The sequence below is a fragment of the Watersipora subatra genome, chromosome 1 (assembly GCF_963576615.1).
Source record: "Watersipora subatra chromosome 1, tzWatSuba1.1, whole genome shotgun sequence".
In the NCBI taxonomy this organism is placed as follows: domain Eukaryota; kingdom Metazoa; phylum Bryozoa; class Gymnolaemata; order Cheilostomatida; family Watersiporidae; genus Watersipora; species Watersipora subatra.
In genome coordinates, this window is record NC_088708.1 from 29459767 (window position 1) to 29476789 (window position 17023).

General features: G+C 35.7%; 1 protein-coding gene across 1 annotated transcript; it reads right to left on the reverse strand.

Annotated features, from left to right (window-relative positions):
• Positions 1–1196: 1196 nt before the first annotated feature.
• Positions 1197–10764, reverse strand: LOC137406047 (tubulin-specific chaperone A-like). The gene is made up of 3 exons (XM_068092569.1): positions 10628–10764; positions 1773–1878; positions 1197–1635 (listed from the first exon to the last, which is right to left on the reverse strand). The coding sequence occupies exons 1-3, from the start codon at positions 10678–10680 to the stop codon at positions 1462–1464; spliced, it is 333 nt and encodes a 110-aa protein (XP_067948670.1). The 5' UTR covers positions 10681–10764; the 3' UTR covers positions 1197–1461.
• Positions 10765–17023: the final 6259 nt, after the last annotated feature.

Sequence of the window (17023 nt, forward strand, 5' to 3'; positions counted from 1 at the left end):
GCCAAAGATTTAGTTTATATGGCTTCTAGATTTGGTATATAAGGCAGTGACGACAGGCACAGCGCCATGATATATATACATAGACTACATGTATGTAAAACAAATCTCTATATTAATAGACCAGCAACTCAATAGTCAATACTAAATAACTCAATACTCATAATAGTCTCATATAATTTTTTGGTAATCGCAATACAAAAGAATACAGTGTATCTATAAACCTTTCAACAATTTTTCTCTTTATAAGTACTACCTGTTTATGTTGCAAATAAATAATTTTAATTGGTTATTTGTCCAATAAAGGAACATATCATTGTATGTCTGGGCATTTATATATATGGCAAGGCTTTCAGCACTTGGGAGAAGGGCGTGGGAGAATAGGTACTCGGCGTACAAATGGGTTTCCTGTGTGGTGCACAAGTTTTAGAACTCTGAACCAAAATTGTACTCACGCTATTGCTGTGCTAATAACCCCTTCAACATATACAGTCAGCATTCGTACAACTGGTTACTGAGGATACACCAATGTAAACATTTGGTATTTTTGCTCAGAGAGGCAACTTATTTCAATGCAGTTTGAATGTTATTTGTAACTAACCCATGCAACGTTGTAGTTTGTCTTTCCAATAGTAATAGTGTGACCAAAAATGAATTGATTACAATGGATAGCTTAGCTTGTTCATCGAAAAAGCCGAAAAATGTTTTTCACCAATAATAGCAGAGAGCTGATCATACAGACACCCATTAATATTAAACTGCTCAACAATTTTGCTATAATAAGAGCCTGAATAATAGCGTCTGAAGCCACACTAAGTGTGTTAGCATAATACTTGCTTATCTCAGGAATTGAACTCAGATCCTCCAACTACCTGTCCAGCAATCTAACCATTGCACCACTTGACCACCTTGTCCAGGTAAGAATGAATTACGGATGTAGTGATTACTCATTACGATCTCTCAAGGTGTGCAGGATTGCCAAGCATACTGGTGCACTATAATGGAACAACTTAACAGCCTGCTGTGTACAAATCTTTTTAGTACTTAAATACTAAATAGCTGTCGCATGCTCTTGCAACTTTAGCAACATCCATTCCTGAACATGATATCGCCACCCGAGCTGGCTGGAATACACAGTTGTGTTTAAACATTATATAAAATAAAGCAATGACAACACATAGATCTGATCGCGTTGCAAGTTTGGGTTCTGCTATCACACATGCTGTTTTTATTAAATAATGAAAGTTTTAGAACTGGATGAAAAAAATTAGATTAAATGTGATGAAAAAAGGATAAAAGATGACAGTAGTATTAGGCATTTGTGAGTAGGTAATAAAGTACATGAAGCGAAACTGAAAATCAAATGATTTGAGAGCAAAATGCGACTTGGAAAAGGCAATAACATACAACAAAACTAGAAAGCTAAAATATTATTCTTGCTAAAAAGAGTTGATGGGTGCAATTTTAGGCATTGACAATACTCTGTGTCAAGTCTGCCTGCTCCTTAGCATCTGTATATTCCTTTGTTTCGTGCAGTTCATGTGATTCATCTAGCAAAGACATGATCTTAGCATGAGCGTCTTTTAGCTTTCGCTGGCAGTCTGGTATCATCATGCGTGATTCCTCTAGGACCTCAGTCTATTATGTAACAAAAATCATACATAGCTGAATAATACAATTTCTATAAAGGTTCCTTTTAAGTTACTAAAAATGGCCAACTTTTAGTACCGACATAGATTTTGTGCATTTGACTTCATCAATGCACAACGACAAACCTGCTTCTTAATGTCATATTCATCCTTGCCATCCGCCTTCATCTTCTCTATATGAGCTGTCTGTTTAACAACTTCCTGCTCATACACAGACTTTTCCTTGGCTAGCCTAAAAGAAATAATTATATAGTAAAAATAGGAAGCAAAATGTAGGAAGTTGGAAATGGCAATGTATGATAACGTAGCTCCTACAGACAATGAACTTTCACTAGAATTAAAATAAGCATCTTTGAAAGTACTAAATTTAAACCATAACAGTTCTGCCCAATCAGAGATCACTAAAAACTATATTCTAGATCTCACATTTTTAAAGATCTTGCAATTTAGTATCTACGTAAAACCTTTATTTGAACACCATACGCTCTATTTTTCAACCCTTCCCTTAGAATGGTTCTTTATTAGTGGTGACGTTAAAATAAAGGGTGGCGTTGTATTTTTCAAACGACTCGTCAAAATATAAAGATAACTTTAACCCTTCCGTGGGTGCAACAAATGACGCCTATATTTTGCACTTTCCTTCGGGCGAAGCAACATTAACCCTTTTAGATGCAAGAATTTTGCTAACTTACCTCCAACCTATCGTGTATCTCTAAATAATGTAACTATGCACGGGGAAGCTGATATATGTCTCTAATAGTTGATATCTACTGCTTGCAATTTACCTACAATTATCTTATAGCCTGCATTGCAATTTGTTAGAGCTTTCAAGTTTTTTATTTTATTCTAAGTTTGAAAGCAAACTTTTACTTTATAGATATATTTAACAAGGTTGCATAAAAGCTCATTGCACTCATTGATATGTTTGCTAGTTTGCAGCCAAAACTGGCTTTTTAGAATGTGCTTAGAAGAAAAGTTACAAGCGTTGATCTGTTGTAAGCCGAGTTCAGATTACCACAATTATGCTATCAAATAATATGCCATAAATCTGCAAATTTATAAGTTATATAATAACAATCTATCAAGGGCTACAAATATATATTTAAGAACAAGTGACATAAACAAACCATTTTTATAATACACCCAAAAACAAAAAATTAACATTTTCAAAGCAAAGATATTAGCATCGCTTGCTCGGCCAGTTCTGTTCTGATTGCTGCTTTCATATGAAACCATTTCATATTCTTCTAGCTGTTAAATATCTTTCACAGCATCTTCTGACCTCAAATTCTCTTCTGCACAGCTGAGCTAGTCGATATTAGCGTGCCAACAATTTTTTTAGCAGAATATACACTTCTCGCGCAAATAAAGAGAAACCGCATGTAATCAAAATAGCCTCAAACTTTTTGCCTCAAAATACTTAGCACAGATTCCATCGAAAATAGAAAACCTTTTTCACTAACATCGAAGCATCAAGACCGCGTTAAACAAAGAACTACTATTAGCCTGATACAGTTACTAATTATTTCTATGATGTTGCAATCAAAGTTTTAATGAAAGAACTGTTACCGGTAAGATTTGGAGTTGGATAATGGACTTCGATACGAACAGAAACAATGAACAAACTAATTGCTGTTGATGTAATCGAGTCATTATTAGTACGGTTTTGTAGACACTTTTCTACTGATCCCTTGCTATTATAGGTTCGTAAAGATCAAGAATGTCAAATAGTGACGGTAAAATAAGGGGGGCGTTAAAATAGAAGTGACGTTCAATTAAAAGGTGGCTTTCTATTTTTCGACGTTTTTCCAAAGTGGCGCTTAAATAGAGGTAGTGTTCAATTAAAAGGTGGCTTTCTATTTTTCAACCTTTTTCCAAAGTGGCGCTCAAATAGAGGTGGCATTCAAATAAAGGTGGCGTTCAAATACAGGTTTTATGGTATGTTCAGCATAGATCTTGAGCTACATATTACACACGTGTACTCGTTGCTAGACAATGTGTATCAACAAATTTTGCTGAACCAGTTATTGCTAAACTGAGGTGTTACCAGGTCTTTTGAAAACTTTTAATAAATATTTTAAACATTTCCATCATTTAAACATCTGGTGTCATGTCATCATAGCTGGAGAAAATAAGCACTATGTAGGCTATTTGAGACTCAGTAACAATGAAGCTTAATTTGCACTGTATGGTCGATGCAGCCACAAAACAGTTTCAAGCTGGCCCACATTGCCACTGCAACATACATGATAATAAAAAAAGAAGCAAATCCTGGCATTTTCTATTGACTCGCTTGGTTTAGAAGTTGTCATCAACTTATATACAATTGAAAATATGTCTGGTGTTTATCTATTTCTGAGCACTATACTATATGTCATATATGAAAAAGTGAGATTTTATATTTTGCGATTTCATAACTAAATGAGGTGGCAGTAGAAACGTCATATTTGCGGTTCTTGCACAGCAAATTCCACACAACCAATGTCAAAGCCAGTAAACAAGCTAGCTATTTTAAATACTATGCTTGGAATGACATCTTATCCTTATCATCTTATCACAAACCAAGAGTCAGGAAGAATTAAATATGCCATCCCAGAGGCCCCATAAAATCTAAACTTCTGGCCTATACGAGTCAACTCAGACTGATACGTGAATATGCAGGGGGCTTATAAAATCCTGCTGGCAAATACACCAAAGGCATTGAACAAGTTAAGAATCAGGCAATAAATTTATTAGGATCATAAAAGATAGAAATGCCATAGCCGACGCTCTCAAAAAACCTGACCTTAATGCGCTCTAAGACAGAAAAAAATTACAGTATCTCCTAACTGATGAAAAATTTATTGAATGAAAACAAACGCTAACTCCTTTCATTTTCTTAGGATGAAAATTTTAACCTACGAAACACAACTGTTGCAACCCAAACTACAGACAAAGGTCAGCCAACATCTGTCAATACCTCCCCTAACCTTTGCTGTCACGACTTTCTGGCCCAAAAGACTTGACAAATGACTCAAACAACTCTACAATACCAAATCAGCTGCATATGTACCCTGTTCCAAAATATGAGGCACTTTCCTATGCGCTCTTGAAGCAATTTTTCCACAAGTTGTTCTATTCTGTTTGTAATAAGAATTGAGATAAGAATGCACATTATCCTGATAAAATAGACTAAGCAAAAGCTTACCATGCCCATTCTGATATCTTAGGCGCTGATGAGCAGGTAATGTAGAGTATACCAAAAACTACTTGTGATATATGCGTATTTTGAAGCAAACATTTTACATCATTGATGGCTTCCACTTCCACCCAAGGGTGATACGGAAAACGTAGTTCAACTTGAACGGATAAATGTGCACGTGTCATTAGTGTCAGTCTTGATATGCAAAAACATTGTATGCTGGTAACTGAAAATTTAAAATCAACTATCTTTTTAAAGACTGGTGTAAATCAAAATACCCAGGCTGCAAGTGTATCGCATCAAATGTGATTAATCAAACTCGTCCAATTAATATCCGCAGTGTGCCTGACGGTTTATGGTGATGTTGGTAAAATTTTACAAGCCGAAATCTACTTTAGTAGAAAAGCCATTTTTCGAATTGGAAACCTTTCGTCGAAATGTGTAGTTTTGGTCAAAGATTTCGGCTATTGGTCGAAAACTTAAGCCATTTAATGAAAAACAATGATATCATCCAAAAATATTATTAATTTAATGATAATATCTGTAGTATGTTTTTACCTGTTAGCTATACTTATATTGTAGTCAACTCCGTGTTAGTTTAGCTTTAGAATTTTAACAGCTATCTATCTATCTCTGTAAAATATTTCAAGTGGCCGCTAGGCCTGTAGAAATAAAATGGTGCATTAGGCATAAAAATAAGATCACAAATAAGCATAGACTTATTTATCTAAGTCTGAAGGATAAAAGTATAAGATCGCTTGGTCTAGTTATAAGAGAATCAGATGTTAAAATTTCATCGCACGGTTAAAAAAAGAGTGTTTCATTGCACTTGTATTGATTGTGTGTCTGATATTGGAGCCTCGAGTAAAATAGGATGAGTTCTTAATTACAAATCTATTAAAATCGACCATTAGGTCTTGGCTTAAAATTTTTTGCAGTGTGCTTTCGTCCTTGATGCGTCTTCTCTCTGCAAGTGTTTGCCATCCCATTTTCACCATTTCTGATGATATACTATCAAATTTTCTTAAATTGTTGGCCCACCTAAAAGCTTTTCGGTTAATGGATTCTAAATCTTGTATACTATAATCAAAATGTGGACTCCAGATTTCCGAAGCGTACTCTAGCAGTGGACGACACACACTATAGTATGCTGTCCTTTTGACATTAGGAGATGTTTTCTTAAGGGTCCGCATAAGCATAAAAAGAGTGCCGTTAGCCTTACGTATGATGCGATTTATGTGTTCATTAAAATTGAGGGTGCTAGAAACAAGTATACCCAAGTATAAAAAGGATTGCGAGGATATAAGAGATGTACCGCAATAGTTGTATATATGTGAAAATCTAACTGGTTCCACAGATGTAGATGTGCATTTATTAGCATTAAATCTCAACTGCCACGACTCAGCCCATGCAGCCACTCTGCACAGTTGGTCCTGTAGCAGAAGGCTGTCGGACGCACATTCTATTGGTCTAAAAAGTATGGCATCATCCGCAAATAAACGTATGGATGTCTTTGGACAGTTCAGAGACTCTGGAAGGTCATTGATATATAAAAGAAAAAGCAAGGGTCCAAGCACCGACCCCTGGGGCACACCTGATGTTACCTGGGTAGGTGGAGATGTTTTACCGTTAACTATGACACAGAATGTGCGGTCCAGGAGCCAGTGCTGTATCCAAGTCACTACATTTGCATTTAGGCCATAACTTCTAAGTTTGTGGATCAATTTGTCATGCGAAACTGTATCAAACGCTTTACTAAAATCCAAAACAAGTACATCCACTTGAGTGTTAAGATTATTAAAATTTGCCAAGTCTGATATGGTGTGTATAAGTTGAGATTCACAGCTGTGCTTTTTTCTAAAACCATGCTGTGTTTCACTTAGGATGTTATTCTGATCGAGATAATCTCTTATGTTATGAGCAATAATATGTTCTATAACCTTAGATGATACGCTAGTGAGTGATATTGGCCTATAGTTAAGTGGGGCCTTCTTGTCACCTTTCTTGAATACAGGGACTACATTGGCATGTTTCCAATCAAGTGGCACACACCCTGTGTTGAGGGAGTGTTTAAAAATCAGCGTTAAAATGGGAGCAATGTCAACAGCCAAAAACTTGAGCAAGGCAGGACTAAGGTTGTCTGGGCCCATACCCTTACGATGGTTAAGATTATTAAGAAGGGCCAAAACTCCCTCTTCACTGACAGCAATGTCCATTTGGGGTACATGTTCTGCACTAGATTGAGTGAATGATACTTGTGGGACGTGTCCATCGTCTACGGTAAATACGGACTTAAAATTGTTAGCAAAACTTATGGCCATATCGTTGTCATTCACACAGTTATGTAATTGCATAATGTTTGAACAGTTTCCCCCTTTTGAAGATTTAGATATAAGCTGGAAAAGAGGTTTGGAATCGCCATTCTTAAGGCTTTCAGTAATATGGGACTCTAAAAATTTATTATAATCTCTTTTAATAAGGCGTTTAGATAGATTACCAATGGACTTTAGTTGTTCTAAATTGTGGCTAGTAGGGTAAGCTTTATAGGTATGAAAAAACCTTCTCTTTTTTCGGCAAACTGTTTTGGCTTCCCTTGACAACCAGAATTTTTTACCTTTGGGTTTACGTACTGGGATGCATGAGTTAGCTATGTTTAAAATAGTGTACTTGAATGTGTTCCATAAAAAATCTGTCGTATTTGAAGCTTCAATAAACTGGAGATGTTTGTAAAGGTGGGCTGTCTGTTCGCTTATGTCAGACATCCGAGCCTTACCAAAGTCAAAAAGAGTTTTAGTAGTGCGAGAAACTGGGGGATCAACCTGTGGAAAAAAACTAAAAAGTTCAAAGCACAGTGCTGTGTGATCCGACATTCCAACATCAGCGTTTTTAAAAATAGGGCAGGGATCAAAATTTGTAAAAATAAGATCAAGTGTGTTGCCTTTAGAGTGGGTAGGGAAGTTTACATGCTGCGAAAAGTTATTTTTCAAAATAAAAGACAAAAAGCTCTCAGCAAGTCCACGACCCCCTGGAGAGACGGCCGGCGTGTCAAGGGTCCACTGGATTTCAGGAAAGTTAAAATCTCCAAGTAAGACAAAATTGCTGACCAGGCTGTCCTCAAAAAAATCAAAAAGTGCACTCATCTTAGCTGAGCTCGGAGGACGGTAGTAAGTTACTACACAAACACGAAACCCGTGAACAGACAAATTGATCACAAGCATCTCCTCATTAGGATCCACAAAAGAATCAAATATCTGAACCCCTTTCAATGATTTAATAGCGACTAAGATGCCTCCGCCTTTAGTGGGGCGGTCTCTGCGGAAAATTTCGTAGTTTGGTAGTTTTAGTTCATTGCTCGAAACCTGAGGGTCTAAATGGGTTTCGGTGAGAACTATAAAAATAGGATCATACTCATGTACAATGGTTTCCAGATACTGGACTTTGTTCCTAATACTGTTGCTGTTCCATAAAATCAGAGTCATGATTGTAAATCTCTGACGGCTTCCCTACTTGTCAATTTTTTGAGTATTTGGTTAAAAAAGGGGCAGTCACTATGGCTCGTTGCATCGTGACCCCTCGAGCCACAGTTACAGCACTTGGGGGGTTTACTACAATCTTTGTGGTCAGCACCTGCTGTGATATTCTCACTGCAATGTCTGCAGATTTTGCTAGCAGTGCAGTTTGATGCTACATGGCTATACCCCCAGCACTGATAGCACTGAAGGGGCCTAGGCTTTGGTGGTTTTGCTTTTTCCACATTTAGTTTTAAGCACAGTTGCTGGATGTATATGCCTTTATCAATGGCTTCAATTAGGTCATTTGGTACTTTAAAAATTAGCTTCACAGTACCAGTAGTTGTTTTATCTTTGGTCAGAAATCTGATCACCTTTTCACAGGAAGGGTACTCTTGCCTAACATATCCCAACAACTCGTCTTCGCTAATGTTTTTAGGGACCCCAAAACAAATTCCATCTGATCTTGGGGATGGCCTTTGGGGCCTTCTAACTTTGCAGTTTTCAGTGGTGGGATTCCACTTTTCCAGTAATTGGTCTACTGAAGAAGATTTTTCAAATTGTATCATGAGCTTTGGGTCGTTTTTGTCATGTTCGAATTTTTTCAAAAACATAATTATTGGCTTATTTAGTATGCTGCTGATGCTGTGTCTGATGGCTATATGATTGAGAGCCAGAGATTTGTTTTCAAAGCTATGAACTACTACACATTTATTGGGATCAAAATCCACCCGATTATTGTGGGGTTTGATTGACGGTGGTGGGTTGCCTGATAAGGTTGTTTCAGAATGAATAGGTGATTTCAATAAAGAGCTGAATGTTTTCAATTGATCAGTTTCAACCTGGGGGCCGTAGGCCTTTTGTTCAGGTATGTCCCTGTTGGTGTGTTGGCTGGACTTTTTCAACCTGTCTATGTTTTCGTTTGCTACCATTATTTGTGATCTAAGCTCGGTCAGTGAGGTGGTAAGCTTGTTCTCGAGTGTTTCTGTTATTTGTGACCTGAATTCTGATAATGATTTACTAATATTGTCCTCAAGAGTTTTCAGCCCATCCATATTCATTGTTAGAGGTGCTTGTTGGTGGGAGTCAGTAACCAACTTCTCTAGTCTAGATTCAATTGTTTTAACATTGGGGTGGTCACATTTGTGGCAGTACCAATGCACTCCGGGGATTGCCAAGAATTTAATTGCCTCTTTTTTAAACTTGCTGCATGGATAGTGAAACCATGTTGTACAAATTTCACATTCAATTCCTTCATCCAATACTAACTTCTCGCATTTCCCACATGTGTGAGCATTAACTTTATTACTGCTAGAGCCAGATCTAGATCTATCTCCCTTTTGGCTGCTAGTACTAGAATTTCTTCCTAAACTTTTTGGAGTTGACATTACAAAAGAATGTACTGGCCAGTACCAACTCAATTAACTAAAAAAGAAAAAAAAAAAAATCAGCAATACACCAGGCATCAACACACAAACAATGCAAGCACTCCAACCGAACGAACTAGCCACAGCAGCGCCTGAGGCGGCCGAGCTGCTTAAATACCTGCTGTTGTGTTATGTTAGTGTATAGAAATTAGAAATGTACAAATATAAAAGAAAGAAAGAAGAAAGGTATATAGAAAATTGGACTCTTTTGTGGATTTATCATCAAGATTTGAAGAGAGGAATTTTTTGCGCCTAGCTCATTCAAAACCGGAAACCGGAAACTAATAGCAGCTAATAGGTAACCATTTGCTGTTATAATTGCTGTACGGTAAAAATACTTCCCACACAATTTTGATATGCATACAACTTGTTCTTTTCAAATACAATTCTGCGACATACGGGTTTAATAAAACATATACATGCTCAACATATTGTGTACTTTTTGACTAAAGATTAAAGTTGCTATGCAAAATTTAATTTGGTAAAACCACAACTTTATCGATATGCACGTCTATTTGTTTTACAGGCTATGTATAATGAAACTTTTTGAGATAGCATAACTTTGATGTTATCTTACATCTTCATCTTACATCTTCTTCATAGAACGTACTAGAGCCGGTTGCGGCAAGCGGCACGCCTCATATGTTGAGCAGTTGTTAACACTAGATAATATTGTAATTTATTGCCATATTAGCAAGTAATTGTTTATTGTTGATGTGATGTACAGTTTTTAAATTCACGAACAGTCTTTGGTAAAAGACTAGATGTGTACTTTTTAAATAATTGCAGGAAAATGATAGCGTTATAGTACAAGTCTTTAGAACACTCTTCAGTTTTAAAATATCTTTCAAAAATAACCCTCACCGTTTGACAACACCAGTTTGAATTTTTAAGCTTCTGAGTCGTGGATCCGCCATTGCAAATGCGCTGTCGAAGAACTAGAGATAAAAAGTTCGAAGAAATGCGGATGTTTGATGTTAGAAGTCTCTCGTGCAATGTCTTCGCGCGCTGTGCTGTACAGTTTTTGGACGCGTCATATAGGTAGCTTGAAAATGCTGTAAAGGCGATCTATTGTCGCTCTCTGACATTTCCGAATTAAGGTGATTGGACGCTTTAGTGTTCCTTCGACGAATGCTTGCTTAGCTGTTATACGAATCGTATTTGTATTCCCACATATTTTGCACCTACAACACAACAGAGTAAGACATGGTGAATCTTTTGATACCAAATACTGTAATGTAAATTTTGTTGCAAGTCAACTTTTAAATAAAGATACGTGTATTGGAAAGTAAACGCTGGCTGTATTAAACCATTATATCGGACACGTTAATATTTAGTAGATATATATATTAACTACGATAATATAGCAAAATACTGTTCTTTTTTGTAAATATATCTGCTGAATCAATGCCGATAATAACGTGGACTTTTTCAGCTCTTTACTTATTCGCAATCTGTTTCATCCTTTTGTTGTATGCAGGGCAGTATCCACCTGTTTGAAAATTGTACTGCAGGGAAGAGTCCAAGAGAAGTGCCGAGCGCCCTCTCGGTATGGGGAGGGGTTCGGGGGTTCTCCCCCGGAAATTTTTTTTAGTATAGTTAGTCAAAATGGTGCAAATCTAGCTCACTTGGCTCCTGATGGGGCACATGTTCTAACAGCAAATTTGACATTATAACCCAGTTTTCTAATTATAAAACTGTTTATTGAGATTGTCTTTAACAACGCTTATTAAAAATATAATGTGAATGATAACTGCTAAAAGGGTTGGCCACAGCTAGCATGAGGTAGAATTATCACCGGGTACAATGCTGAATGGTGTAAGAGAGGAGTAGTCTCCTATGATATAATTCAATTAAATAATATTGTAGAGTTAAAAAGTAAAGTTAATAGAGCACCATGTTAAAAATTATGCACTTATACTATAGTCTATAATACTGAGCAAGTAGTAGTAGATTTAAGCTTGAGCTATGCATGTTACATGCATAGCTCAAACTTAAATTTATTTCTATGAACAAATTCTTTTGTACATAATTGTACATTCATTTACATATCTACTACTACAAAAAATACAACCATGTACAATTGTCTCTGTAGGAAATGCTTGGAAGCATTCCTGTCGGTAGAGTCCGACGCTATAACGTTGCCTTGCGAGCTACCATAACGATCGTTTTTCTCTGTATATTCCAAGTATAATAAAAGTCTAAAAAGTTTACATCACTTCTATCATCTGAATTATTTTTATTCTAATCACACCAAAAACCACTTACGATCGGAGGATCAAATAATATTTTATTTTACTGTTTTGAAAGTCGAGCCGATGTTGACTGGTATTTCCAGCTTTTATTCTTTTCCAAGGAGGCGCGATTTCTTTAGCACGAAGCAACGCCTTTCGGACAATCGTTTCATAATTTAATTTATCGACTAATATCTTGTTGATGATATTAAAACTTACTAGCATTCATATCCTTTGTTTAACGTTACGAGATGGCAGCTTTGTAAATGTCTACCGAAAATGACATAAGTGCCATTTTCCCACGCGACCGATGAACGACATTTTGGTCATTTCTCCAGCCAAAGTGTTAAAATCAAGCAAAAATAATGTGAATTCCGGGATTTTGAGCCTCACAAAATGGAACTTCCATGGCAGTAGCTGCAGTATAGGAGGATACGGCCCTGGTTGTATGTCTATAAAATACTTAAAACTGTGCTTTCTTGTGTGGAATAGTTGCCAAATAAGGATAAATTACATATAAATCGGCTGAAAGCAGGCCGACTGGCTTACATTTAAAGCAAACCCAAGTGACTTAGACCAACTGCAGGGTAGGATAATTTGAATCTAAGGTAGCAAACAGCTTTTAACTTGAAGAATAATAATTTTCTTCACCGTGTGCTAAGATGCCATCCTTCAAGTGCATATTTTCATGTAAAAGAACATTCATACGATATCAAAATGCTTCGTTTCTGAGTCCATAAGTAATATCTCCAGCAGTGTAACTCATCATTATGCACAGCATATTTCACGGAATTTTATAATTCTGTAAGGGACATTTGACATGGACTACAGTCCATAGTTCTGCTTAGCTTTCTGTTTAAGCTTTCTGTCAGAGTATAGCATCTATCATTTATCATTTCAAATGGGAATAAAAATTATTTCACTTTCCAATACTCATTGACTATCAGACACAACCTTAATTTTAGTGTCACCATTGACTTGCTTAACCTCTTTCTCTAATTTTAGATAAGTCTTAGTAATTCTAGGATAAGCCTTGTGTCATGAGGATTTAGAATTGCATAGATAAATATTCCTATTTAAACGTTTTTAACTTAATATGCCCCAATTTAAAATACAATGGCCAATCCAGACACCAATTTACCAAGATCTAACACTAAAATCCAACTTTTATTTTGCATGATTGGTCGCTTCTTTTATTGAAAAACATATAGATAAAATAATGAATCTATTTATTTGTTGGTGTTTGCAAAGCAAAAAGGTATCAATTAATTTTGTAGTGCTAGCAAATATAGAGATAACATGCTGCATTTCTAGCCCATAATTGACAGTAATAAAGTTCCTCATTGTAAATGAAGATTGTGACATGTATTATTTACATCTTGAGTAAAACATGAATTTTTCACTATTTCATTTTTTCAGGTTCAAGTTTGAACCAACGATATTATTACCACAGTCAATAGTGGATTTGTAAAAAGTGTCTGAAATTAAGATTTATTCAAGAGCAGATAGTAAATATTGATTCTCATACTGAACTTCATGCTGGTGTTAATATCGATAGCAAGATCGTGGTAATTATATTTCTTCTACATTAATACAGTAGACGCTCCTGTAGCATAAGCCTATTATTTAAATTTCACTAAAAGTAAAGAATCTATGTAAAGTTTTTGCATTATGTAAAACATTCCATATAATGTAAAGTGTCAAATCGGTGCAAGTTCTCAAATTCGATTCGAGTAATGGGATTCCCATAGTTAGCCTTGAAGGTATCATTTTTTTTTCGCCTTCACCATATAGGGTATCTGGGGTATTTAGTATACTGTAAAACGTCTAATTGATCACCATGTTGCTGTATTTTTCAACCCTTCCACCATAGTGGCGCTCAAACAAAAGGTGGCGCTTTATTTTGTGATTTACTGGTCAGAATTCGTGGTAAAGAATTGCTGCTAAAGCCGCCTATATTTTGCGCTTTTCTTTGGTCGACATTAATGCCGTCGGCGTCAGCATTTTTGCAAAACGGTTTTCATATAAGTCGAAGTAGCAGATCGAATTAAACAAAAAACTACTTTGAGTAAAACAATAGACTGATACAATTATTACTTATTTCGATGGTGTTTCGAAAAATGTGATTAATCACATTTTCAAAGTTTTGAAAAAAAACCGGAAAACATAGACATCGAACTTCGATACACCTTAACAATGACTGCTTTTACGTCGTACTCTTTTCCTGAAGAGTACATTTATCAAAATGTTTTTAAATCTTCGGATCAAGTTGTAAACCTTCTTATGGATGAATCTGAATACAATGAGTCGGATTGAAACCTTAATTACCATGATCATAACGAAAATTACCATAATCATAGACCCAACACCATGTCTGAATGATGAAAAAAGAGAAAGCTTGTCATTAAAAAACAATAATACCACAGTTACTCTACTGTCATTAAATTTAGAATTTTTTTTAATTTGGACATTTCAAAGGAGAAAGTTTGGGAAAATTGTTGAAAGGATTAAGCTATTTACATGTGCTTTGCGCCTCATATAATGTCAAACCCCTATAACATGAAAATTATCGGAACGGCTTATTTACAGTTGTAGGTGTGTGTCTACTGTGTGCTGCAGTTTAATGCCGAGGATGTCTCGCAGACAATGCAATGACACATAAATATAAAGGTTTAGCCAGTCTAGTTGCACAATTGCTTAATATGTGTTGATTTCTGCTCATTAAGGTGCTGCCAGTTACAATAGCTTTACTGGCTTCGCAAGTTTGGCCTTTAGAGGTGTTAGTAAAATGTGTAATAGCAAAAAGGACAGATAATTCAAGCCATTGGGAATTGTCGTTACTGATACACAGACAATCAAAAAATAAGCGTCTTGGTTTGTTACAGTTCCCACCTATGTCCTGAACAAATGTCTCTGGGATTCAAAATGAGTTTATCAAAATGTTCTAAATCAGACAAGCTAATAAAACTTAGTCACCAACACATTTTGAAATCTATCACAAGAATGACTTGCCAATACATTGATAACAAAAATTATTGTGACAAAATTTACCTTTTTTTATCCTTACAAACATTCCTCAGTCATGATACTTTTTTTTTAGAATCAAATGATTAATTTAGTGTTTGACAAATCAATAAATTTGGTGTTTGTCAGCACTAAATACATAATATTTCTCATTAAAAGTCCATCAGCTCACTCCTAGTCGTTTAATTTTGTTAGCTCCTATTTACAGCAGCCGGTCTAAATAGTCTTCTTTTATGATTTCTGTTTTGAAAATACTGGTTGTCGTATTGTCTATGACTTTTTCAACTGAATATCTCAATATCACACCTCTTTATTCCTTCAGTATACTAGTTTCCTTAAATTTTCTAAAAAGTTCTAAAACAATTATTGCAAGAATATCTTTAATGTTGCTAGATGTTGGTATATTGTGTTTAGTTTTATGCATATAATATAACAACAATGGATTTCACAACCCTTTTCATTTTAATGCAGCTGGGAATTTATATAAAATACTGGAAACGACAGCTAACTTATTGAGTGAAATCATAGAATTTGCAGTTGCACTTTAGGTTCAGAATCTTTACACGACATTGTTTAGTCAGACAGACTGATAGGCCTTAGTTTTAAGGAATCCTTTACATTGGGTTCCGTAAAACTCATTATATTTTAGATTGACACTTTTGACATCCTCGAAATCATAGAAGTTGTTTGATGGAGTACTTTACGGTATGTATGTTAATGAAATGCTTTAAGCTGTTTATAAAATGCTTTACGCTGCCACCTGTAGGCATACTGTCTGAGGTGGCTACTCCAGGTGGTGAATTGCACATTAACAAGTAGTAACTGCTGCAAATTCAGTTAGCATGAAAAATTAGCCCTGAGAGGGTCAATTTGCTGTGCGCCCACATTCATCTTTTATCCCTGTTCACATTTCGACAACGATTCCTGATTGGCTGTAAGACTGGGTGTTGTAAACCTTGATTTCAACTATTGTGAACTTGCTATACTGCCCATCTCAATTGACTCAACTATTGTCAACTTGCTATACTGCCCATCTCAATTGACTCAACTATTGTCAACTTGCTACACTGCCCATCTCAATTGACTCAACTATTGTCAACTTGCTATACTCTCCATCTCAATTGACTCAACTATTGTCAACTTGCTATACTGCCCATCTCAATTGACTCAACTATTGTCAACTTGCTATACTGCCCATCTCAATTGACTCAACTATTGTCAACTTGCTATACTGCCCATCTCAATTGACTCAACTATTGTCAACTTGCTATACTGCCCATCTCAATTGACTCAACTATTGTCAACTTGCTATACTGCCCATCTCAACTGACTCAACGATGTCTGCATACTAGTCTTGTAAACTTTGTATCAACTTCGTTTGTTCATCATGGATGATCGGACTGACAGTAATGTAGTTCATATGACTGTGTTAACAGATAACATTCTCTCACGTTGAGAACTTTGTTATCATACAATGCAATGGTTGTACAGTCAAACCTTGACTAAATTCTCTTCATCCATGTATGTCAAAACCATCCTATATTTAAGCAATTATTCATATGAAAATACGTTCTATTTTATTTTAATCATTTCACAGTTTAAAAACCTACAACAATGAATAAATACATCAGGGAAATTACCCATAGCATTGAAATGACTGCATTGTAACTGTGAAAAAACTCAACTAAATATAAAAACTAAATAATTGAATAATCGATAAAGAGGTTTTTATTGTTAATTTTTACTTGAGATAAACAGAATTGTAGGCTCAGTGATTCATGGGTTAAGTAGATAGAGCTAGTGATAAATTACACAATGGAACTTACTTCAACTTATGAAGTTGAAGTAAGTTAGCATACATGTATATATCTTACTGTTTTAGTTTTAATGTTTCAAATATCATACTTTAAAAACTTCATATGTTGAGTAAAATATTTGCTCAAAGTTCCCATAGTCTATCATAAAGTTTGTATGTTAAGATACTCCAAGTCCAAATTTGATA